Source organism: Diadema antillarum, unplaced genomic scaffold (genome assembly GCF_040938485.1).
Source record: "Diadema antillarum isolate AM-2024a unplaced genomic scaffold, OU_Dant_1.0 seq00000161_RagTag, whole genome shotgun sequence".
NCBI classification, from domain to species: Eukaryota; Metazoa; Echinodermata; class Echinoidea; order Diadematoida; family Diadematidae; genus Diadema; species Diadema antillarum.
Window position 1 is genome coordinate 958,210 of NW_027271232.1, and position 23,997 is coordinate 982,206.

Below are 23,997 nucleotides of genomic sequence, written 5' to 3' on the forward strand. Positions count from 1 at the left end.
AAGGAACAACACGAGGCTTTTCCTGCTCTACCTGTAATCATGGTAATTGAGTTGAGTGGTGAGATTAGAGAGTGATGCCTGAATGTACCACCTGCACGGCGCTGCTCCATCACATCACAGCTCGCATAACTGCGACGATAGTATTTCCTCTTAACGATTTGAAAAGACAAAGATTTGTGGCCTTTGGAGGTTTCTCGCCATTGCAATCATTTTCAACACCACTCTTTCTATTGGTCATATTATTATCTCAATCTATTCGATTACCTTATCTCCTACTGCTGCGCAATATTTGCACACGTGCCTAAATCAACCGCTGGCTGCATCCTATTCATTTCTTCGCCAAAAATGAATTGAATCTCTTCTGGCGCATAGATACTCCCCTCCCCCCCCCCCCCCCCCATCCCTCAACTTCTGGTTTATCGCCTCTTCTTGATTTCTACCCCGCACATGATATAATTCCGATAACATCATTGGATAGCATCAGTCATTACGGGGGAAACATGAGCTGATATCTCGTCTCTTCCCCTATACTCCAGCTGAATCAGTAGAAGTAAGGGAAGAAAGCACGACTATCGGCATCACATCTAACCTTACGATCACGATCAGTCGGAGAAGAGGAGAAGAGCGTAATCCATAATATGATCAGACGAAATTAACATGCTTTGACCACATTCACGTTTCTAAACCTTCGCTGATTTTAATCGGCAGCAAGAATGTGTATAGATTATGCATTAAAAAAAGCACTGACATTGATCGAAATAGAACTCTCTTGGTATCATAGGCCTTTGCAGTTGAAATTTCTATTTCATTTTATCTAAAAATGAGTTCTAGACACCTCCCCTCTCATCACAGAAATGACCCATGGGATGATTATGAGGATAACTGTTAAAAAAAAAAGAAATGATGTATGAGCTATCTTGAGTGTTGTAGAATAAACGCGCGATTTTGTGACACGCACAATATCATAAAATAAATTCTGAAAAGGAATGACAATGAATGACAAGGGGTATAAGCCATGAGAGTGCTAATTATCAAAATCACAGAATTACGATTTTGAGCATGATTATCGCAACAGACATCTCTATTTGATTTCAGATCGCCGATGTTAAACATTTGTATAGTACAAGTTCAATGGCAGGAAATTTGGTTGTCTGATTATTGGGAGATTCTTTACCGATCACCGTTCGGCGCTGATTTCTCATACGTGCGCGCGAATATGGCAAATCAAGTTGATTGTTTGATCTTTGATAAAAATCTCTAAGTGGTACCCTGTATTGTTACGCGATAATCAGGGTGATGCCTGGAAGACCGTACGGCATGGTACGGAGAGACCGTAAGCGATGCCACTGCATGGATTCGGGATGTTTGTGCATGACAAACCGAAGACGTGGATACCCGACTTTGGCTTACTCGAGGGGTATCATTTCTGATTTGAGGTGATGCGACTCGTCAGCAAACGGCTGCACTAGTCATTTTTTCCCCTCTCAACTGGCTACCTTAGCAAAAACCCGTCTGTCTTTGCTTCTCTCCCTTCTTCATCCCACTCTTCTATTCAACTTATCGATGTCTTTAGATCCCCGTCAGTTTCGCTCGTTTTAGCCCTTCCACATTTCGCCTTAATTATCCGTTCTTCACCTATCTTCTTTTCTTTGCTCACAGTTTAAAACCACAATAGTCAAAGTCAATTTAATGGTTTGCATATTAAAAGATAGCCGCCAGGTTCTGAGTCATGTTGCGAAACTTTAACCAGATCTTTAACCAAGATGTGGCATTGGATATCAAAAGACACAGATTTGTATTTAATAATAATGCGTTGTGATGGAGGTTTGATTTTTTGTTTATGTTACCATGGACATCGTAAAAAGTTGTGAAGAGAAAGCATAAAAGGTCAAACTCACTATGGTGTCTTCTTCCCGCGATTGTGCGGTCATTGTGGCGCGCGAACCAAACTTAATTGTTCATCCGTAAAGGGGATTAAATGTGTTTGTCCTATCGAGAATGTTTCAGCACCTCACATGCAAAATATGCAGGGACAAAGTGAGAAAAGGATATGTCCTTCTCCACGAGCAAGAAACGTTCCAACCCTTAATCACCTTTTATTTAAAGGCCGCTCGATCTTATATCTCATTAATTGAGGCAAAAATTAGGTGTGATTTTCATTTGTTGCCCCCAACAATCTCGTGAGAGATGCTTGTCAGCCGACATAGTGGCCATCTTTGTTAGCGTTGTCAGGGTTCTATCGTCTTGCATTCCTTTCGACAATTTTCTTCTCTAGCCTCGTGTTGAATGGTTACAACTTAATGAAACCAGTGGCTTAAATATCATGACTCACTCACCGCTAAGTTGTGACTGGTCTCATTGGTGTTAGAATTAGTTGCAGCTATTGGCCAGGATAAACCGTAGCTATCTCATCTGTGATCATTTGCTATACTTTCCGGATGAAATGTAAGTTGGTAATGATGAATTATTTATTTCTAGTTGAACATACAACAATCAAATTAACAATCGCTGTTCCTGCCAATGTAAATTTATTTTAAAACAAGGATGATTTGACTACTTCTGCAATGAACACTGCCGTAAGATATTTACATCGTTTTAAATATCATTTCCAACTATGTTCAGATTATTTCTATCATCTACTGATTCGAGAATAGAGAGAGACAATACAGCAAGAATCAAAATTCGAGCAGAGATGGATATTTATTCTTGTTTTTTTTTCCTGTCGGTAATATTTTGTTGCTGTCATAAATATTTCGTTATAGAACAAAGTCAATCAATTCGTATTCGATAAAAGCAATTTAAAAAATCGATTGCTCTGATCAGGAGGCTCAAATGATACAAGTGTGTCCTAAATTTTTGGGGAAGGTAAGAAAATGCTCATGATGAAACCAGTGGTTTCAATAAGCTAACTGGGAGGCCTTTGTTCATAGCAGCAGCATTTCAATTATTTTCATGACAGGTCCTACTTATATAATATATGACTACATATATTATAAGTGACCCACTCTAAGGCTGGAACAAGGTACACTGTGTGTATACTTTGAACTATCTTTTTTTTTTCTTATGTCTCTTCGTCATCATTAGAAAAAAAACTGTCTGCTTCAAAAAAAAAATCAAATTATTTCTCATGGATTATCATGATGATATTGACATTGGATCTTACAATAACCTCATGCAGATTTACAATCACCACAGAGGCACATCCAATGTCTTTACATCTTCGTTCTGTGTGTGTATGGGTGCATGATATTATGTGTCCATGTCAACACAATCGATAGATCTTATACAGAATAGACAGTGATGAATGATCATAAAACGTTGTTTATCATCTACCTTTAGTAAGAAATCAGAATTATTAGTATTATGCTTGCACTTTACAAAATACATTGATTAGTCTCTGTTTTGTTCGTTTGTTTGTTAAATGTTCGTTTGTTTCTAGAGATTAAGATGTAAACTGATTTGAATTCTTCATCATTTCCTCATTTTTTTTTCTCTCTGTTTTCTCTTTTCTGATGACAGGTTGCCGCTACCGCTATGGCCACATCCACCCCCAATGATCGCTGGTTCTTCGTCCACTTCTCCCGACGGCTTGATGTCTTTCCGCAGCCCGGTTGGTTTCCCGCCAACAGGGTTTCCCCTGACCCCGTCAAGTCTCAGCGCCCATTTTTCGGGCGGTATTCCAGGGATCTTTTCCACCCCGCCACACTCACAGTACAAGAACATGCAACATCATTTTCCCTCCGAAATGATGAAATCGCCGTTCCCCTTGGTTGCCCGGCGTAACTTCAGCGGGCCGCAGTACCCAGTCTCAGCCGCGGCCTCGCCGTCGAGAGTAGCCGCATCTCCCGTGCGTCCACTGCAAACCTTTCACAGACCGCTGGCCGTGAAATCGCCTTCTACACCGGGGGCTGGTATTGGTGGTGACACCACGGAGAAGCGAGAAACGTTCAACTTCACTCCGGCAGACCTCGAGTGTGCGCTGTACGGGTATCTACGAGGGAGTAGCGGAGCGGAGAGATATCCCGGTTGCGCTATGTCAGGCATTCCACTAGACATCATAGGTATGTAGATTTATAACACCATGTACACCACAAGTCCAACCAAGCTTCAAGGACCAAATCTTTCTGACATTCTACCCCCGTATCAAATTATGATGTTCAATCCGCTATATACGGCGCGTGATTTTTGTCATGAACTGCCAGAAAATTAAGTGAACAGAAGTGAATTTTGTAAATATTTTGTGAAAACTCTACCAAACGTCAACAATAGATTAACAAACATGGTATTTGAGGGGAAAGTAAAATTAATACAACTGGTTAAGATGTTGGTATTAATTAGGCCTAAACGTTGGTGACTTGACAATGCACTAAGTTAAGATTTCAACGTCATCACCTGGGATTGTGTTCTAACGCACAACCAGGTGTGATGAGAATGAAATTCAAAACACGTCGTCATCTTGAGTGGATATATCCAAGGAGGTTTAAGAGATGGAGTAACAACAGTCTTGTTTCCTATGGGTTTGATCCCAGGTTTAATGCCGCCACTCATAAATATTTGACAATGTCTGAAGTATGCAAACTGGAGCTGCCCCACGAATAGAAAGACAATTGATTCATGTGTCATTGCATCATGACTAGTCACTCTGCAAGGAAGATTTTAATGTCTTTATATGATGGTAACTATCTTTCGCCGTTCCTTTTTATAAAGCATGCGTGGTCTGGACATACAGGTACAGACACAGGGATGTGCGAATAAAGATTGCCCAAAAAGTAAATTGGTGAAATAAAAATCAATATCGTTCGACTGAACATGTCTGTACACTAATCTGACATATCAATCTATAAAGAACTATACTTGACGACGTTATGTTAGAGTTCAAAATGAATCTTCAGATTGCTCAGAAAGACGGCGGTAACGAAATTGACACAGAATTAAATTGTAACAAACGCAGACAGAAGAAAACTGACCAGAAATGAATATAATTTATTAGTGGAATCCCTTTTTCTTTCCTCTTTTTTCTACTAAAAATTTAAATTGTGTCAGGGTTGAGGGAATCCACAGCAGACCTCATTCATTGCTTTTTACATGCTAAATGATATACATTTAAAATCATTATTTTTTTTTTCAAATCGCCGTTAAAACTTTCCCTGTCCCCCCCCCCCCCCCGAACGATTCATATTCTAGTCAGTCTGGAGATGTGGGTGTGCCACATGTGTCTTTTACATTAGAATATTGATAGCAGATTCCCCATGACATAACTGAAATCATTATCGTATAATACACACTGGTATATATCGCTACTACCACGTCACACAGTATCACAATGCAATGCGAGTTGCGACGTCATTAATTGGGTTGGCCTGTTTCCCTAGTTAATGAAGAACTTAATTTCTGCATTTTCTACATGTAATACCTGATATGTTACGACAAAATATTGACATAAGAAAAACGAACTGTAGAGAAAAAATAAACAAATAAGATGTGGGAAAAATAACTCAGAATTTTTTTTTTTCATATATATATAGACTTTATTTGTGCTTGCGTTTTTGAAGAATTAAACGGTGTATAAAGCAGCTATAAAACATGATGACGGCCGAAGTTTTAAGCATAATATAAATAGCCTGAGGGAATGGCCGGGTTTCTATTCGATTGAGACGTACAAGAGGACTGCATGCATTATGAATGAATTAGTTATCAATTAGCCGTACGAGTTGACTGAAATTTATACCGTGCGAAGGATCTATAGGTTTTACAAAGCGCTGCAGACTTATCGGTGTTTTTTATGGGAAAAAAGAGAAAAGAATATTGCTTTGATCTCTTACTCCAATAATACTGGTGATAAAACGCTTTCTTCGTTCGCTCTAAGCAAGACTTTTAATGTATTAATCCTCTGACCGATGGCAATCCTACTTGATTATGTCAGAATGCATAGAGGAAATTATATTTCGACGTAGCATTTCAATTTCGACCGTATGGCAAGCCATATTACTTTTTAAAAAGATTTTCTGATATCACGAATTCCCTTTCGTGATATCAAAAATTCGACTTTCTGATATCACAAATTCAATTTTTGATATCACAAATACCCATTGGTTTATCACGTAAAACCAATTTTTGATATCACGAAATCGAATTAGTGATATCACAAATTCAATTCGTGATATCATGAATTCAATTCGAGATATCACGAATTCACATTCTTGATATCAAGAAATACATTTTGTGATATCACTAATTCCAATTTGTGATATCATTAATTTACATGGAATTTCAGCACATATCTGTCGCAAAGAAATCATTTGATTTCGAGCATTAGTTTTGCGCTGAAATTCAACCGTAAATTCTAGCGTTAGTTGAGGGCAGAAATACACAGGGAATTCGAGCTTTAGTTCAGTGCAGAAAACCAACGGGAATTTGAGCTTTAGTTGAGCGCAGAAATACACAGGGAATTCGAGCATTAGTTTTGCGCTGAAATTCAACTGTGAATTCGAGCGTTAGTTGAGCGCAGAAATACACAGGGAATTCGAGCATTAGTTTTGCGCTGAAATTCAACTGTGAATTCGAGCGTTAGTTGAGCGCAGAAATACAAAGTGAATTCGAGCATTAGTTTTGCGCTATTTTGTGAATTTGTGATATCACAAATTTAATTCTTGATATCACAAATTGAATTCTTGATATCAAAAATTTGATTTTTTGATATCACAAAATGGAATTTGTGATATCAGAAATTAACTTTAAATGTAAAAAAGGCTTGCCATACGACCGCCTCTACGATAGAGACACGTTATTTATCGGTACACTTTACAACTTGCACTATATACGAGCAGCATACGCATAAAGACGATGATCTAAAACCACTGGTCACATTCGGAATCTGCTCTACTACTTCATTCCCTGTGGAGTTTCATGTTTCATACTTTAATGACCTGTATTAGAAATCAACTCTGTTCAGGATAAACCTACGGTTTGATTCTCATACCATTCAACACGTTCAATCCATAAACTATAGCCTAATGTCCAGCCTGTTTGATGCTGTTGTTGTTGTTGCTATTGCTGTTGTTGTTATTATTATTGTTGTTGTTATTGGTGTTTGTTTGTTTGTTTGCTTGTTATTGTTGTATCAAGCTGAAGCAAATCACTGTCATTCTTGTTTTCTAATTTTCCACACAGCAGCATGTTTCGGAAATTTCTGGAGACATAAACAATCTCCAAGAATCTATCATTGTGAAAGAAAAGAATTATTATTAAACTTGTCACTTCCCCATTGTCATTACGGCTTTCTAACATGACCGGAATATGTGAGGTACTAAGTAGGAATATTCAGTCAAATGGGTGATTCATCACGTGTATCGCTTTGCCAAAATCTCGTCTCCCTCCTGTGGGTGTGTGTACCTGCATTGGATAACAAAATGTGTAAATTTATGCCTGACAATCTGCGTCCATTGTACAGTAAAGTTTACACTACAAGCTGCAGTAAAGTAGTACCGTCGCACAGTAAAGTATACACTACAAGCTATTGTCTTTCCAGAGGTAAGAAAGTGAAATCGCAGTTGAGACTTTGTGCTCCTTTCAGAACTCTACGACATCTGTAACAAAGCATGCGCTGGGTATTAATAGGTAAAGTAACCACTTGGAATGCAGGTACCCCGATGTCTTAGGCGTGTTTTTCAGTGTAGAGAGAGATGGAGAATGAGATAATTGAATGTTTCACTCTATTTCCTTTCTTTTCTCGAATAGCCCTAGAAGTGTTAACTTTCTTACACTATGAGAGCACATTTCTATGTACAGCCCTAAGTGTGTTTGTGTAGTTGTGTGACTGTGTGACAGTATGATTGTGTTAGTCTTCTTGGCTTCAGCATGTTATCGTGGATTCGCACAAACCTTAGTGGTGGACAGACCATAAAAAAGAAAGTCACTTCATTTTAGAGACCAAAGCTCGGGGCAATGAGCGTCCTCGCTTTGTTTTTGTTGGGCGGACAACAAGCGTGCTATTTTCGACAGAAAGCAGCGGAAAACACTGCGTTGTTATGCGGTCAAGTCAAGCAAGTGTGGGCGCGAAACACATGCTCCCCGGTCGGACTCCCTTCGAGCTTTGGCGCTTTAATGAAACGTTGGAACATTGTCTGACACCGCCAAAGCGGGCCCATTGATCGTGGCAATTTCTTTCAGTAGAAAAGCAATAAAAACCGCTAAAGTTGAGAAAAGGTTTATACCCAAACATCAATTATTCTAGGCTCTAGCTCCTCAAGAGAAGAAGGACAATGCCAGTATGAAAGCAAAAAATGTCAGCATGATAATTGAGAACAAGGAAGCTCATTTACCGTGGCTATTCTGACATCAACGTGCGATGAAAGTGTGTGGCTTCACATAAATAGCAACCGAAAAAACAGCCATGAACTATTTACGATTAATTTGTGTTTCAGAAAAGGCTAAGCGAACATTATTTCCTGACTACAGAGTTATTTTCCTTGTTCATTTCTACGCTTTTCCTCATAACAAGTACACAATAACGTGGCTTCTAAAGTCTAGAAGATTAAAGGTGTGTGCATTTTTAAAGCATGTATGCATAAAATGCATCTTTTTGTCGTTGTTTCGAAACAAGAGCGTCTAGTCTGCGTGTTTGATTGGACACCGACTGCAATGATCAATCGCTTTTTTTTCTCTCATTTCTGAATCAGAGCTTGTTTACTAACTGATAAATCATATCACACTTTATATCATTTTTCTTACATTAATTTCGACTTCTCAAAAACTGTCTTAATGAATTTCTTTGAATATCTTTCATTTGGTAGTCAAATTATACATTTTTCTAATTATGCAGGCTGAATACACATGGATTCCCCTAACCAAACTTAGAAAACTTCGACAACGTCTTTCACGTGACAACCAATAAATTAGTTTTCCTCGACTTGTTTATTTGTTTTCACTCGGGCGGTCTTTCTTTCATTTCTCCGCAAGAACCACTGTCTCCCCGACATCCCCGTGGACCAATTCACTTTTTAATCTATTCCTTAATTTCCATCCCATTGACGGGAATGTTTTGGAGAGCAGACATAAGAGGGACTGTTTCCCTCAAGTAATAGAGGCGCTATTTCGTCGTATTCTTCTTCGATTCCGCTAACTCATGAAACAATTATTGTACAACCGCCGTGATTCTTTTTTTCTAAAGTCTCTTCTCTTTTCTCACTCTTGTCATTCCCTCCCTCTCTTCCTCTCCCTTTCTCCTCTTTCTTTCTTTCTCTCTTTCTTTCTGTTTCCCTCTTATCCACTTTCCAACCTTCTTCATGTTTTACACCCAGGTGCACAGAAGCTCCTATTGTTTGGCCAGGTATTTCTGGCTGGTCTTAAACCAACGTCTTTAACATCGCTTTCAATTTTCGCCGTGTATTCCGCTAAGTCGCAATCCCCAAACTCTCTCAAGTGGACAGGGGCATTCTTCGCCCCTGTCGGCCGACAATTCGGGAGGCTAAAACATCGGCTCTCCATAACAATTGCGACAGGAACACCTAATTTCAAAGTGACAATAGGCGCTATTATACCAGGAGATGATACCTGCAAAAAGACATGGTGTTTACTTGGTTCACGCCAGGCCGCGGGGCAAAGGGGACTGTAGAAGTGGACAAAACACTGCCTGGTGTAGAAAAGAGTGGATTATGGTCTTTTCTCCCGTCTAAGGACCCGTTAAGAGCATGACTTTGGATCAAAAGAGGCGATTTGCGGCAATTATAAAAGAGGTGGTAGTCTCGCCGTTAGAATAGTGACAGGTACCCACTTCCAAAGGAGGAAAAGTGGACAAAAAGACCTCAACAGGCTTGCAGTGAGACAATGTACCAACTCTGTCCACTAGAGCGTCAAAGTTGTGGTAAAGGGTAAGGTGTCTATCCCTGAAATGTAGCAAAAAATCAATCATCAGGTGCTTTTTTTCTTTTTTGTCATGAATATCATATAACTTGTTATTTGCTGCATGAAAGTTTGCGTGTTGGCACATCGGTTGGTACATTATCGAAGGCAACGTCACTTTGTGGGATTCCAGTATAGCAATACTATGTTTGTCAGAAACCCCGGCAATGTGCGCCTTTGTATATTCATCTCCCCAAGAAAAAGGGAAGGAAAAAAGAAAGAAAAAACAACATACTTTCTATTCTCTCCTTTTCTCCCGTTATAAGTTTTCATTACGTAGTCATGTGCTTAATCATTCATCCCAGCCGTTTTGATACGAAGTCTTTCGCACTCTAAGAGGCGGTATTCAACTCTCTATATATACCCTGCTGTTTCATCCATCCTGTCTCCATACCCATTATACACCACTAGCTAAATAATCAATTTGTTCTTTCTCTGTGCCTAATTCGCACCTACTTCTTCATATTTCGGCCATCGATTTGAGTACCATGAAAGTCTAATATTGTCCAAAGCGTACTCCGTTATTTTTCCTTTTGATAATGAATCAATTCTGGCTATTCTGCTAATTTGGGATTAACATTATAAAAAATCAAAAACGGATGTCGGAGAACCGCTGCGATCTGATTCGTTTAACTTGTTTCTCTGTCTTCAAAGTCACGGGAAAAAAGATTGAACAGTTAAATGAAACTCCCATTACACTTGCAAGGAGCGTAAAGTTGCGGTTTCGTCGGTCATCTTTCAAGCGATGAATGAGTATTGATTGACTATTCTTTCGCAAAGGCATGATATACCTGTACGAGCATAGCTCTTATTAGGCAGCAGCGCGTTACACTGTTAGGTCAGAGACGGTACAGACTCGGCAAACCACCGTATCCTAAGAGGTGTTCTCAGAAAGAGGGATCAACGACGACCCCTAAAAATAATGACAACAGCCACTAAAAATCGTTTCGCCCTTTGCAAACAGTGAATCAGGAGAAGAATTTCAGCCACTCTCCAGCTACAGATTGACTTCTATCATGTTTGTAAAAGAAAATCTGTTGTTAAAGAAAAAGAACAAAACATATGTTTGTAATGACCACGAACAACTCAATCCACTCGCTGAAAAATAAAATGAAAATAAATAATGATAAAGGAAGGCCTAGTACATCACGATTTCACCCAGAAAGAAAAGGATGTCAATAATCAAAATAACCAATCCATTAACTTTATAAGAAACAGCAAATTAACCAATATCACTCAACCCATTTTACCAAGTTTGTGGTGTAATGCTTTACAGTACTTTCATTTCTACATTTTCACATTATGTATGTACCACTGAAGTCTTTGTTTACAACATTACAACATTCTCCCCATATGATGGTCCCTATAAATGTCCTTCCTTACCGCACAATTGATTACGCACGACGGAAATTTTCAGCATAAAGGCCGCAAAGTTTAAATCTACTGTGTAGGAAGTGTTAAGCCCGTCTTAGAGAGGCTTTAATGATAAGACCAGTTCATAATAAACTTGATTGAAAGGGGTTAATATGGAATAAAAGGAGATAGGATACTGCTTTCCTCTGTAATCCCCTTTCGATTAAATTGCCTCGTCCTTCTGACGAAGCGTCTTATCTCCGTGGCCTGTGTGAATTTGCGTTATAATACCCAACGATGAAGAAAGGCAGCCATCCGAAGCCATACTGCGCCAGAAATCTCGTCCTAAGAGTGAGCAGGGTTACCTTAATGACCCCTATGCTATTACAACGAACCTCATCCACAGAAGAGCAAAATTGCACTTTTCTCTGACATTATTTCTGTCGGTGCGGGCTTTTTTCCCTTTTTCCCCCTATGAGCAGCTACAGATTACGTTTATTCAAGGTATAATACTGGGAATAAATGGTCGAGAACCGAATGGCTGTCTTGAGCATACCTTTTGAAGTTTTAGGGAGAGGGAAAAAATAGGATAAGAGGAAAATCTGGCAATGCACAACAAACCATGACTAACTTGATGATGAGCTCCACTTCTGGTTGTCGATGGATAAAAAGGCACTTGATCGTTTTAATGATGATACACATTGTCGTTACATAATTTAATATCCACGCATCCAATGCGAAAAGCCAAGACGATAAGAAATGAGGTAGTCCAGGTGCGATGAAAATTCGTATCCTTTTCGAATAAAAAAAGGGGGTCATAAACACGAAACACGTAATGGGCCTGTGATAGATAAACTATTTTCTGTAGGTTTCCATGGTAACAGAGAGTCGCTACAGCTCCGTGAAGCGTGCCATGTTGACTTGTGTCTTTGCTGAGGAATGACCTTAAACGGACTCACTTTTCCACCTGTTTAGATGACGACTACAGCAACGATCAGATGGATTTATATTTTTTGAAAAGAGCTACATCAAATCCAATAATGTTTCCCTTGAATGTACTTTGGTCACCTCTTTACTGTTTCAAGCAGGAAAATGTATTATTGTTATGCAATACAGTGCAATACCGGTCCATGCACCACCCACAAACACACACCAACCACAGCACGCACACACATCTGGGCACGATATGGAAGCGCTATCAAGCTTATGATTGGAGAAGTCATGTACTTTGTCTTGTGTTATACTGAGCACATCAGGACTATTGGTATAAACAGTGGAAAGCTTTGTCGTCGTCGACGTCGTCGTCGTCGTTGTCGTTGTTGTTGTCGGATTGTTGTTTTTTGTTATTTTTATTTGCATGACATCCTTCCCCACAATGCACAGCGAAAGCGTGGTTCTAATGCTTCTACTACTTCTCACTCATTTGCATATTTCTCGCAGGTGACAAGCGCTTGTCGGTCGACAATCCAAGCTGCGAGTCGACAGAATCGGCAGACGAGGACAGCAAGGCAAAGATCGTCCGCCAGAGCCTCGCGGACGTGAACGCATCAGAACTACCAGAAGGTAGAACCAACACACTATGACTTAAAGGCACTTTACTTTGCTCTAGATTATTTGTTCAATCACCAGAATCTTTGAATAAACTGAATTTTTTTTACCATATCTGAAATGATAGAGCATGCATTATTAAGAAAGATATTTAAGAAAACAAACGCAGAGCAGACGAGTTAAAGGAGGTATATTGTATATTACACACAGACACACACAGACATACACCCACACACACACACACAAGACGATTTGATAGCTAATGACATCCCCTTGACTCATGAGTCAATTCATTCGAACTAAATAATAAATTTCTGCATTATCAAACTCCTCTTCACAACAGGTCTTGCCGTTCTGCGGACGACTCTTAGTCCAGCACACTCACACTACAGCGTCTATTGCCAGCAAACCGTCATCTTAAAGGGCGCCCGCTTTGGTCCTTTCACCGGCAGAGTAGTACATCCGAGCGAGATCAAATCACATGACGACACGAGTTTAATGTGGGAGGTAAGAATTAGCCCAGTCATGTTTTATCGCGTTTCGTGTTTCTTATAACTCTGTGACTTAATGTCTTGGCTTCTCTACTGTTGTTTTCCCCTTTTGTTTTTGTGTGTGTGTGGGTGGGGGGGGGGGTGTTTGTGGTTGGGAGGGTAACGTTCGGGCACATAAAAAAAAAAGGTTTATGCTGAAGCAGCCTGTCTAGTCTGCTGTGTAGGGCCTACTCGTAGAATGTACACCATATAATCTCTAACACAAAGACTCAACAGTAAAAGATAGAAATAATGACACTGAAATCATTATCTTCTACTTCTCTTACCTAGGGTAGAAAACACTTTTATTTTGCTTTACTGCAGTGTGTGTGCATGTAGTTTATCCTTCTTTTCACAGAACTTAGAAATCAAGAACAGAACGTTTTGAAACCAACACACACCACAAAAGATTAAATAACTCTCTCGGTATACGGCTGATTATAAGGCAATAGTTGTCAAGTATAAACTGTCTCGTCATTGCCATCCACACTTCAGTTAGCAAGGCTCTGCCATGGCTTCCTCGGGCGATCAAATATTTACACTTTTCTCTCAGCCCGATGCCCTCAAAATGCAATACTATATAGCCTGCTATTAATCTTGCACGTGTTTTTGTTGACGATCGAGTCAACCTTTCATCAAGCACGAGTTGATGACCACGAGCACCACCCCATTACTTGCTGTTATAGCCTGAACTTGACACTTGTTTGTTCACGTTCCCTTCGTCCTAATTGCCCGAAGATGATTTTAGCGAGGTTCAAATCATCGTTCTTTACCCCCGAATCCCAAATACACGTTTTTTCTCTCCCAATCGAGCCAGCGCAGTCACGTACCGGAAATTCATCTTCACGCGTTCACCTATAAGGTGTCTTTACTTAAATGTCACAATAGCCTTATTTTCTTTTCTTGCATTTTTTTTTTTTTTTTTGGGGGGGGGGGAGGGGGTCTGTTTTACCTTTTGTCATCACTATCAGGCAAGGAGTGTTGTTGATTGTGCATTGGTTCTGTGTGCGTAGACCCTTCTGACCGAATCATTTGAGATTATGGAAGATTTTAATCGAGATTAGTTTTAATTCTGTCGCATCAGCTCATCCTTAGCCGTTTCATTCTCTTGACAGGTATTTCCCTTCCTATTTGAGACGTCAAATGAGAAATAACGTAACTTCTTTGACGTTGTTCCCTGTCTTTTTTTTTTTTTTACTTTGGTAAGATATGAAATGTTATATAGTTGTGGTTAATCCCCTTAAACTGCTTCTTAAGTTTCTCCTTGACAAAAGACAAATTATTGACATTTCCCTGTTTTCACTTAGATTTTCAAGGACGGCAAGTTGAGTCACTTCGTTGATGGCAAGCAAGGTGCTTATAACTGGATGAGCTTGGTGAAGTGCGCCCGCTACGCCCAGGAGCAGAATCTCATCGCGGTGCAAGTCGATGACAGCATATACTACGAGGCATGCAAAGACATTCCACGGGTGAGATATTAACTCCTTCAGTCCCGCCAATACTGTGTTTATGTACCATGTCGATGCAATGTAAAGATTGTGGTTTTTGGAGGCTTAATCTCATGCCCTAGGATTTGTCGAGAAGATGTCTCGGACATGAATCTGATGCTTGGAAGAGAAACACGTATAAGGAAATGAAGAGTGAGAGAAGGCGATGGAAGGCGACACGGAGTAACGCAAAGAATTAGGGAGAGATACTCTAGACAGGACTGGGCACTTCTTATTATCAAACTGATTATATTGTATAACATAGTTGAAGTATTATCGCGCCTGAGGCCACAAAATTTGTAATTAAGGCCCTTTAACTTCACATGTAGGCAAGTCTCGCTGCACCCAAAACATACTGTCAAAAGAATTTTGATTTTGATGTTTTTTGTCCAGCGATATTGTATTGTATTTGGTTTTGTCGTGAAATATGAGTAATAAATTCTATTCAATTCAATTCAATTCAAGATGATGTAAACAAATTGTAACCTCATAACTTTGGCAATATGATAACAACAATTAAAGAACGACTATTCTGCTATGAATTATGATACAAAACGAAATTCTTTGCGTTAAAGCATTGGTGACTCATTGTCCTTTACCATTAAGATAAGGACCGTGGGAAAGGCTTTCTCATTTTGATCTCATCTCTATTTTTATCTTGCTTTCTATTCTTCACAGGGAACGGAGCTACTCGTCTGGTACGGGGATTCCTATTTACAGTTCATGGGGATCCCCATAGCCCTAAAGGACGCCGCCCGCGGTGACAGCAGAATAGGCAACAACGAAAACATTGATGGTAAGGGTTGTTTGCGGGTTTTTTTATCTGTGTATAAAATTTTATATTTTATTTTTCTGTCAATTTGACACCACTTTCCATTTACGAAAAATTCTCTTTCAAGAAAAGATCGAATAAATGAATGAAAGAAGGAAGGAAAGAATGAACGAGTAAATCAATGAATGAGTGAGTGAATGCATGAATGAGTAAATGAATGAATGAATGAATGAATAAAGGAATGAGTAAGTGAATGAGTGAATGAATGAATGAATGAATGAATGAATGAATGAATGAATGAGTAAATGAATGAATGAATGAGTAAATGAATGAATGAATGGATGAGTTAATGAATGAATGAATGAATGCATACATGAATGAATGAATGAATGAATGAATGAATGAATGAATGAATGAATGAATGAATGAATACGTATAGAGAACATGAGTTTGATGGTCCAATGTGAGTGAATAGAAATCAACGTTTTTAGGCACGGACTGTGAGAACCGAGAAGTAATCGTTGAAGACTATAGGCCTACTGGTCAACCTTATAGATGTGTCCACGTCGTGACTCCCACCCTTTGATATAGTCTGAGATGACCCCGAACTTTGTTCATCTTCTCCGCCATTTGACCTATATTATGGATGGTGTTGGGGCAAGAGAAAGATGTAAATGACACGAATGTTTATGAAGTGAACCGGAAATGACAATGCCACGAAGATAACGCGTGTGGGCGGCACCATGAAAGAGTTTGGTGGGATGCTCCCAAACAAAACCACCAGGGCTGAGTCATGTATTATCTCGTATATACACGGTGTACGCCTTTTTGAACAATTTTTGAGCACATGTTTCCGTGATACAATTGGGAATAGGCAGGCGTTATTTTCATATTGTGGTATTTGTAATTTTTATGTTCTGGACCTCATTGAAGACCAGCGGTGTCACGTTGGCATCGTTGAATATGGGCTATTCAACAACAACTGGGCTGATGAATATGGACTTTCCGTTTCATTTCCTTTCTCCTCCTTGCTTTTACTGATCTCAACGTATATAAAACCGAGAGTCACGTTACAGTAATTGTATTGAAAAATGTATGCATGATCGAACTAAGTTTGTATTGACGTAACTTATAACAATAACAACAATAACAAATGAGTGAGAGTATGCTAGAAAGGAAGACTGAATAGCAAAAGAAAAGAACGAGTGAGGGAGAGAGAGGGGGAGAAGTTTGTTTACAGAGGCAATGTCCGTGTGTCTGTGTGAGTATTAATATTCTTATTATATTTTTTGGAATTTCTTGGCATAAAAAGAGTGGGCAAAGAGAAACTAGAACAGAATGCTTATTAGTTTCGTCGTCATGAGTGTGAACACATCGAAGGGTGAAACTTGTAATAAGAGTGCAAAACAGTTGAATTATACACATGCATCTCATGAGCCCTCCTCTTTATTCATAACATAGCTAATGTCCTGTTGCGATTTCGTTATTTTTCAAGGACCATGTTTGGAAGTTGTTAGTATAGCTGGTACAATGTAGGTCTTATTACGATGGAAGTACAGGGCCAATGCATGGTCAGACCACCAATTCTACCAGCATAATAACCGAGGAGGATCTTTTCATCTGCAATCCACAGCTTCGTGTTGTTGTTTTGTTTCTTAATAGTCGAGAAGTCTTTAGCAATAGATAAGGAATATGCGTCAGCTTACAGCGATTAAACATCACCATATCAGCTCAATTTCCTGGTATTCGAACCGCTTTCTCCATGTTCGCATTATCATTGCATGGCTTATCATTCTTCATTTAGTCCTGACTGGAATTTCCCTCTAGTATAAGATTACTCTCTTAGTCACGCTGCTCCTGATGACGAGGTCACATGTCAGTTTCATAGTTTATGCTTTTGTTCATCTGTGCGTCTATCCCACTTCAGTAATAAAAGCACTTGCCTTGAATAAAGTCTAACAACAAAACAAGTTAAAGCTTCATAAGGATCAGATATGGAATGGGAATGTTATGACATTTTTGACATTCAAATTACGGTGATATTGATGAGAGCTATGTGTGTGAATTAAATGAGACGATGATATGAGGGTCTCACACTGCTCCCATTCTGTTTTGAGCGCAAAACTATCAATAAAAACCTTGTTTTTTTAATTTTTAGTCATGACATCAACAACCCTTCTTCTTCTCTTTATAAAATCACCATATGAGCTATAACAGTCGTGGTGCAAAAATGAATGTGTTTGTCACTTAAGTTTCTTTTTCTATTTGATTTGACTTAAATTAAATAAAGATTTTCAGGCAGGTTGATGACAGATTTATTAGTGAGGTGATGACGTCATCATCTCTAATTTGCATAATAACTACTCATGATAATAGATAATTAATCTCACTGCTATGTAAAAAGGTGAGATACTATAAATCCACATGATCTTCGCATTCAATTTCCGAAAATAATGAAACGTTAACAACTATGATTATCATGTTTGTTTGTTTTTTTTGCTTCATCAATTAAGGGTATCATGGAGATGAAATACAATTTCCCTCCAAGCCAAAAAAAAATGGGATGTGATCGCTCTATAAAATGCAGCATTTTGAGTTAGCGGACAAGACTAGTATAATACAATATCAATGCCGCAGATAACAGCGTTCGCTTCCGCTTGAGACTCTCTCGATTACTGCTGCAATTGTGATAACAGTTTCCGTTTACTTCATCGTACTTCGAGATAGGCATATCTCTTTAACTGGTAGATACCGTGCAAAGGCTATGGCGATTTCAGAATTTCGCGGGAACCTGCATGGCAACGCCTCCTCCGTTAAATGTTTATTTCAATTTACTTGGCATAATACATCCTATCAGTTCTCTGGCTTTTCGTAATTCAATATTTACGGGGACATGCAGTTACACAAGCGAGCTTTTATGAGGTCATCCTTAATTTGTTCCTGTCTCCTTCCTGTACGTGATTACTACCTTGAATTCCTCACCTGTTTTACTTTCTGTTCTGTTTGTTCGTTCGGACAAATCGTTTTATTCTAACTCGTGTTATTATTGTTATTATCGTCATTACTATCATCATTCATTAATTCACCAATGTAAAAAATAAAGACGATCACAGCACAATAGTACAAAATATTACACATAAGAATGCCACAGCAGGACGTAAATTAGAAAAGAAAATGTTACATGCTGGTCTGGGCTGATGGCAAAAGTAATTGCGGCTTACTGTTGCTCTGAAAGCCCACAAATGTAGCATCAAAAATTAACATAGACAATCCACTATGTGAGAGTGCTCCAGGTGCATACAGACAATAACGAAATGCAGTAATGAAATTAACAATATTGTTAGTGGTGTCTTATCTTATAACATGACATGAATGAGTAATCACTTAAGTTCTACAGGATCAGGATTTTATTTTATTGAAATTCCATTAATTTCGTTACCTTTTATCACTTCTTTAAATAGCATAGAGAAATTAAACTATGCAAGAAGCATCATTTGTACACTTGAACGTTTTATAATCAGTAACATAAATTGATATCTGCCAGAACTTGAAACTCGTAGTGCCGGCCATGAGAGAGGATGGAACAACTGATAAAGCTACTATCACATGATTATATCAAAATATATTTATTTAAAGAGAGGCTTGGCAATATCAATATTTTTCATTTGTGACGTCACAGAATCTGAGGGTTACCACTGCGATCGGTGCGGCAAGGTGTTCGCCTACAAGGACTACCGAGACAAGCACTTGAAATATACGAGGTGCGTGGACCAGGGCGACCGCAAGTTTCCCTGCCACCTCTGCAAGCGTTCCTTCGAGAAGCGGGACCGCCTCCGCATCCACATTCTCCATGTGCACCAGAAGCACCGACCGCACAAATGTTCCGTGTGCGGTAAGAGTTTCTCCCAGGTGAGTTCACATGAGTGCAGTTGATATCGTCGCTGGGGTGACGAGACCTTGTATCCCAAATTTTGGGGAAAATAATTTTTTAGATTATGGTCAGATAATCACTAGTTAAGTGATGTCCTGTCCAAGCTGACGTACGCCCTAAATGAAGCAACCACGGCATGTCCAAGGAAAGGTTTTCCCATTCGGTATAATGCTTTGGCTGCCATGTTTTTTTTTTAGCCCTCCTGAACATTTGACATTTTGTAGATAAATATATACAAGGTCTTGTCGCCCCAGTGACGATATCCTCTCCGCGCCCACCCCGAGCCTCAATCTTGTGCGTGCCAGATTCTTTATGATTTGCATGGGGAATAGGCTATTTAGTGACAAGTTCTAACTCATTACCCCCAAAGTATCTTTATGGCAACGAGCTCTTCATACCTGTTGACTATATTATAACACTTATCGAATGTAAGAAAGTTTGCAAAAATACGGTGTTGTTGCTATGTCGGGAAGATGCAGGTCTATGTGTAAAGTGTGGATGTACTCGTAAAAATAGGTGTAGGCTATATCATGTTTTTATTTCAGGTATATGCTGGCCCGAACGCCTTCACTTTCTGGCTCTGCTCTATGTAGAAATAATTTTGAAAAAAAAAAACTACTCATAAAACAAAATGAAAGAAAATATTTGTTTGTCATGTAAAATCAAGAGAAATCGTAATTTCTTTTGCAAACAAAGGAAATCAATTGAGGTATTGTTAAGATTATGCTGCCAGTTGTAAAATCTGAGCTGCCTGATTTTATACTCAACTAATGCACAAAAAAAAGCAAATTAAGCTTCTGCCAATGATCTCCAACATACCCAAGATTATCTTCTAATATTTTGATAATTCAATAGATTTGAGGGATCAAGTTTCTCCCAAACTCAATTTTCTCATTGACAGAATAACATGTAAATCATTTTGTGTAAATGGCATTTGCTGATTAGTTTTTGTTTATGGATATCTTGATACTGACCAAATTTCTTTTCTAAATACTTTGATATTTCTTCATCCATTTTGGGATTAATACTTTCCAGCTGCAGCGGCTTTTTGCTGCGTTCAGTCTTGTGTAATTCGCCTGCACAATGACAGATAATGCCTTTACAACACTATAGCAAAGACAACCACAAGAAATACAGGACCCTTTTGTTGGATAAGATTAAATCATAATCGACTTGAATAAATTCAATAATAATTCTGCTTTTCCTCGATATCACTTATGTAGGTTCGCAAACATGTTTGTTAGTCGTACTATGTCTCTGTTAACACTATCTCATCATAACTATGACTGACTGGTAATGATCTAAGACCATACCAAATCCTCACCTTTTTGTAAGTCCGCTTGTATCTGTATAGCTGACAAGGTGTTTTTCATTGTGGGTTCATGGTTTTGTAAAGGCTGATCGAATTATACAGGGCACGAGTGGTTAAACAAAAGAGTGAGGTTTAGTAAGAGGGAAATCGCGGTTTTCTGTGTTGTTATTCTGGTCGACTATCATTTTGCGACAGACGGTATGACAACAATTGGATGAAGTTCAGGTTGAAGTTATCATTTTACCAGGAAATGGAATAAGCTGACATGAAGTGCAATGTGGTAACTTTCGACCTTTATCCCTCTTTGTTTTATTCACGTTACTCACATATAGCCAACAATCGCAGTACTTAAACAATAATTATCTATTTATTCATTATAGGATGAACAGCAATAAATAGAACTTTACGAAAGCTATAGCCATGACAGAACAGAATCTAAGCATGCGACGAGTGTCAGGCGGAATATTAGGCCTACTAATTAAAACGAGACTTTCCCACATTCACTAAAAACTTTAAGCGTTGTGAAAAACTTGCAAATGTACAAACATGAATGGCTGGCATGGTGATTCACAGAATTCGTAATATAGGAACTGGCGGAAGTTAATTTCATCTTTTCCCCATTTATCCATTCTTTTTCTCACTCAGTCATCGAGTTTGAACAAGCACCTCCGCGTTCATTCCGGCGAGCGTCCGTACAAGTGTGTTTACTGCGGGAAAGCGTTCACGGCGTCGAGCATTCTGCGAACGCACCTCCGTCAGCACAGCGGGGAGAAGCCGTTCAAGTGTCGCCACTGCGGCAAGGCGTTCGCCTCGCACGCGGCACACGACAGCCACGTCCGTCGTACGCACACTAAGGACAAGCCGGCCGTGTGCCAGTTCTGCGGGAAAACGTTCGCCCAGTCCTATGAGCTCAAGTTTCACATGAGCATCCATGCAGGTGTGTTCGACTATACAGAAAGAGAAATTTCAATCTCGACGTTAATGCGATGAAACCAAACAAACCCTGATCGACGTGTGTCTTTAAACGTAATTTTCGTCCTCAATCCAATCGTTTCTCTAATTATAACTGCTTCTCTATCTCCTAGTATTTTCTCCATCAGGTATTTTTGTTAACCCGTTTTCAGCGAGATTCTGAAATCTCCATGAACTTTGCACTCCGTTGGAGTTGTTTTTCGGATGTTTTTGTTTGTTTAACCTGCCTATTTCTGTCTGTAGTATAAGAATATCACAGAGTATAGTCAAGAATGAATAAACTGACCTTTCCCATATCCCCTGAAAGTAGTAATAACGGTTATACCATTGAAACATATGAACATGTGTGTGTTGTGTGTGTAAACACTGTATCTTATGTTTAATTGTTTCCATCCCACCACCAGAATAGACACTAAATATTGGATTTTTGCTTCGTTGCATTTTATTTTGTATCTTTGTATTTTAGGAGACAAACCATACATGTGTGACCTCTGCAACCAGACGTTCGCCACAGCCGCTGCCCGGGAGCACCATCGAACAAGTCTCGAGTGTCCGCATTCCAACGGGGGCCAGCCGATGCACCCGGGATTCTTGGGCATCGACGCCTCACCCACCGCCCCTTCCACGCCCGGCGCCGCCTCCGTGAACTCCATCTCCAGCTTGGGGAGTGCGTGCAGCAGCGGATCGCGGGGCTCCAACCTCGACCTCATGGGCGGGGAGTCTCTGGGAGCGACATCGTTCACGGACGAGAATGATAACTTGCAAGCAGGCATGTCGCTCATGTCCACTCCTCCGCTGACGATGGGGAGGGTTTTGGCCTCGAAATGACATTTTCAAAGATTTAAAACTGCGGAACCTCGATGCAATCGAAGAGTCGACTCAAAATGAGGAATCTTAATGGACGTTTCAAATGTGCACGCCGTGAGAAATAGTGAGAATTATTTATAAATATTGAATGATGAAATCAAATAACACTTTGACACTCTTTCGATTAGTAGAGGGGCCTCTTCCAGACCCTGCAGACAGCACTAATTTTGATTAAATTAAATTCGATTAAAAAAGAGTCAATCATGAATTGATTCCTTTCAATAAGAAAAGGAAATATGAAACATGTGGTAGCCTTGCAAGATTTCCTCTTCAATACACCTCTTTACGAATCAGAGGTTTTGAGTAGAATGAAATCAACAGCCTCTAGATTGATGTGGTTTCATCTCCCACGACACTTTCATTCAAGGAGATTTTTCTTTTGTGAAAATGAAAGTAGAGTGCAATTAGAGGACGATCCTCCACAACGAAACCTTTATACGTAAGACGTACTTAAAGGGAAACACCAGTGACATTAGAGCACCACAATGTCATCAATGTGGGCTAGCAGTGAAGAAATTCTCCACAACAAAACCTTTATACATGTTATACGTTAAAGGGGAATTCCAGACGATTTTCATAAGTTCACATTATGTCGTATATAAATCAATAGTTCCATGTACAGATTTGAGCAGAGAAACAATACTCTGAAAAACCTCTAACAAATTACACTGAACAAGCATGATGACATACGAGGTTCACATAATTCAGAAATGTAGCAGTGTACTAAAGTAATTCCATTACAATACCGCTTGCTTGCGTGTTCACCTGTGTATAATCTATGCATGCCTTCTTCTTTTGTTCTGCTTCCTTCAGTCCCAACTCATGCATTCGTATGGTAACCCTGCCATGTCATCATCCTTGTTTATTGCAATTTGTTATAATCAACCTCAAGTCCAGATATTGTAAGGCTGAGGTCGATAAAGAGACAAAATGATTATATCATCCTTTTTTTTTTTGGCATTGTAAAAGGCATGATTGCGTCTCTCACAATTGGACTTGCAAGCTTATTGAAAAGTTGAAAAAGAATCCTTTACAGTTAGCTGTACTCGAGAAACCCAACTTGAATTAAGGAAAGCAACATGAATAAACAGTTGAAACTGAAACAAAATCTACAATCATTTTACGCATATCCTTTAGTTTGATGTATTACTTTTTACATGCTGTAAATAGAAAAGGTTCCAAAGCCTAAGCTATATATTATTTTCGCAGTACTTCCGTGATTGACTGGTTTCATCATTGAGAACTCCAGGGCCCCATTTTATAAAAGGTTGATACGATGACAACTCTTGCTAGAATGGCAATTGTCATGGTAATGCGGACAAGAA

At 39.3% G+C, this 23,997-nt stretch overlaps 1 protein-coding gene across 1 annotated transcript in view; it reads left to right on the top strand.

The window, feature by feature from the left end:
* The window catches only part of LOC139728009 (uncharacterized), a 41,111-nt gene extending 18,478 nt beyond the window's left edge, over positions 1-22,633 (top strand). The window contains exons 2-9 of the mRNA XM_071638975.1: positions 3,520-4,061; positions 12,694-12,816; positions 13,145-13,308; positions 14,639-14,800; positions 15,497-15,614; positions 19,270-19,499; positions 21,479-21,770; positions 22,272-22,633. Coding sequence (XP_071495076.1) covers positions 3,520-4,061; positions 12,694-12,816; positions 13,145-13,308; positions 14,639-14,800; positions 15,497-15,614; positions 19,270-19,499; positions 21,479-21,770; positions 22,272-22,633 — 1,993 coding nt within the window. The remainder of the gene's footprint in view (positions 1-3,519; positions 4,062-12,693; positions 12,817-13,144; positions 13,309-14,638; positions 14,801-15,496; positions 15,615-19,269; positions 19,500-21,478; positions 21,771-22,271) is intronic.
* Positions 22,634-23,997: the final 1,364 nt, after the last annotated feature.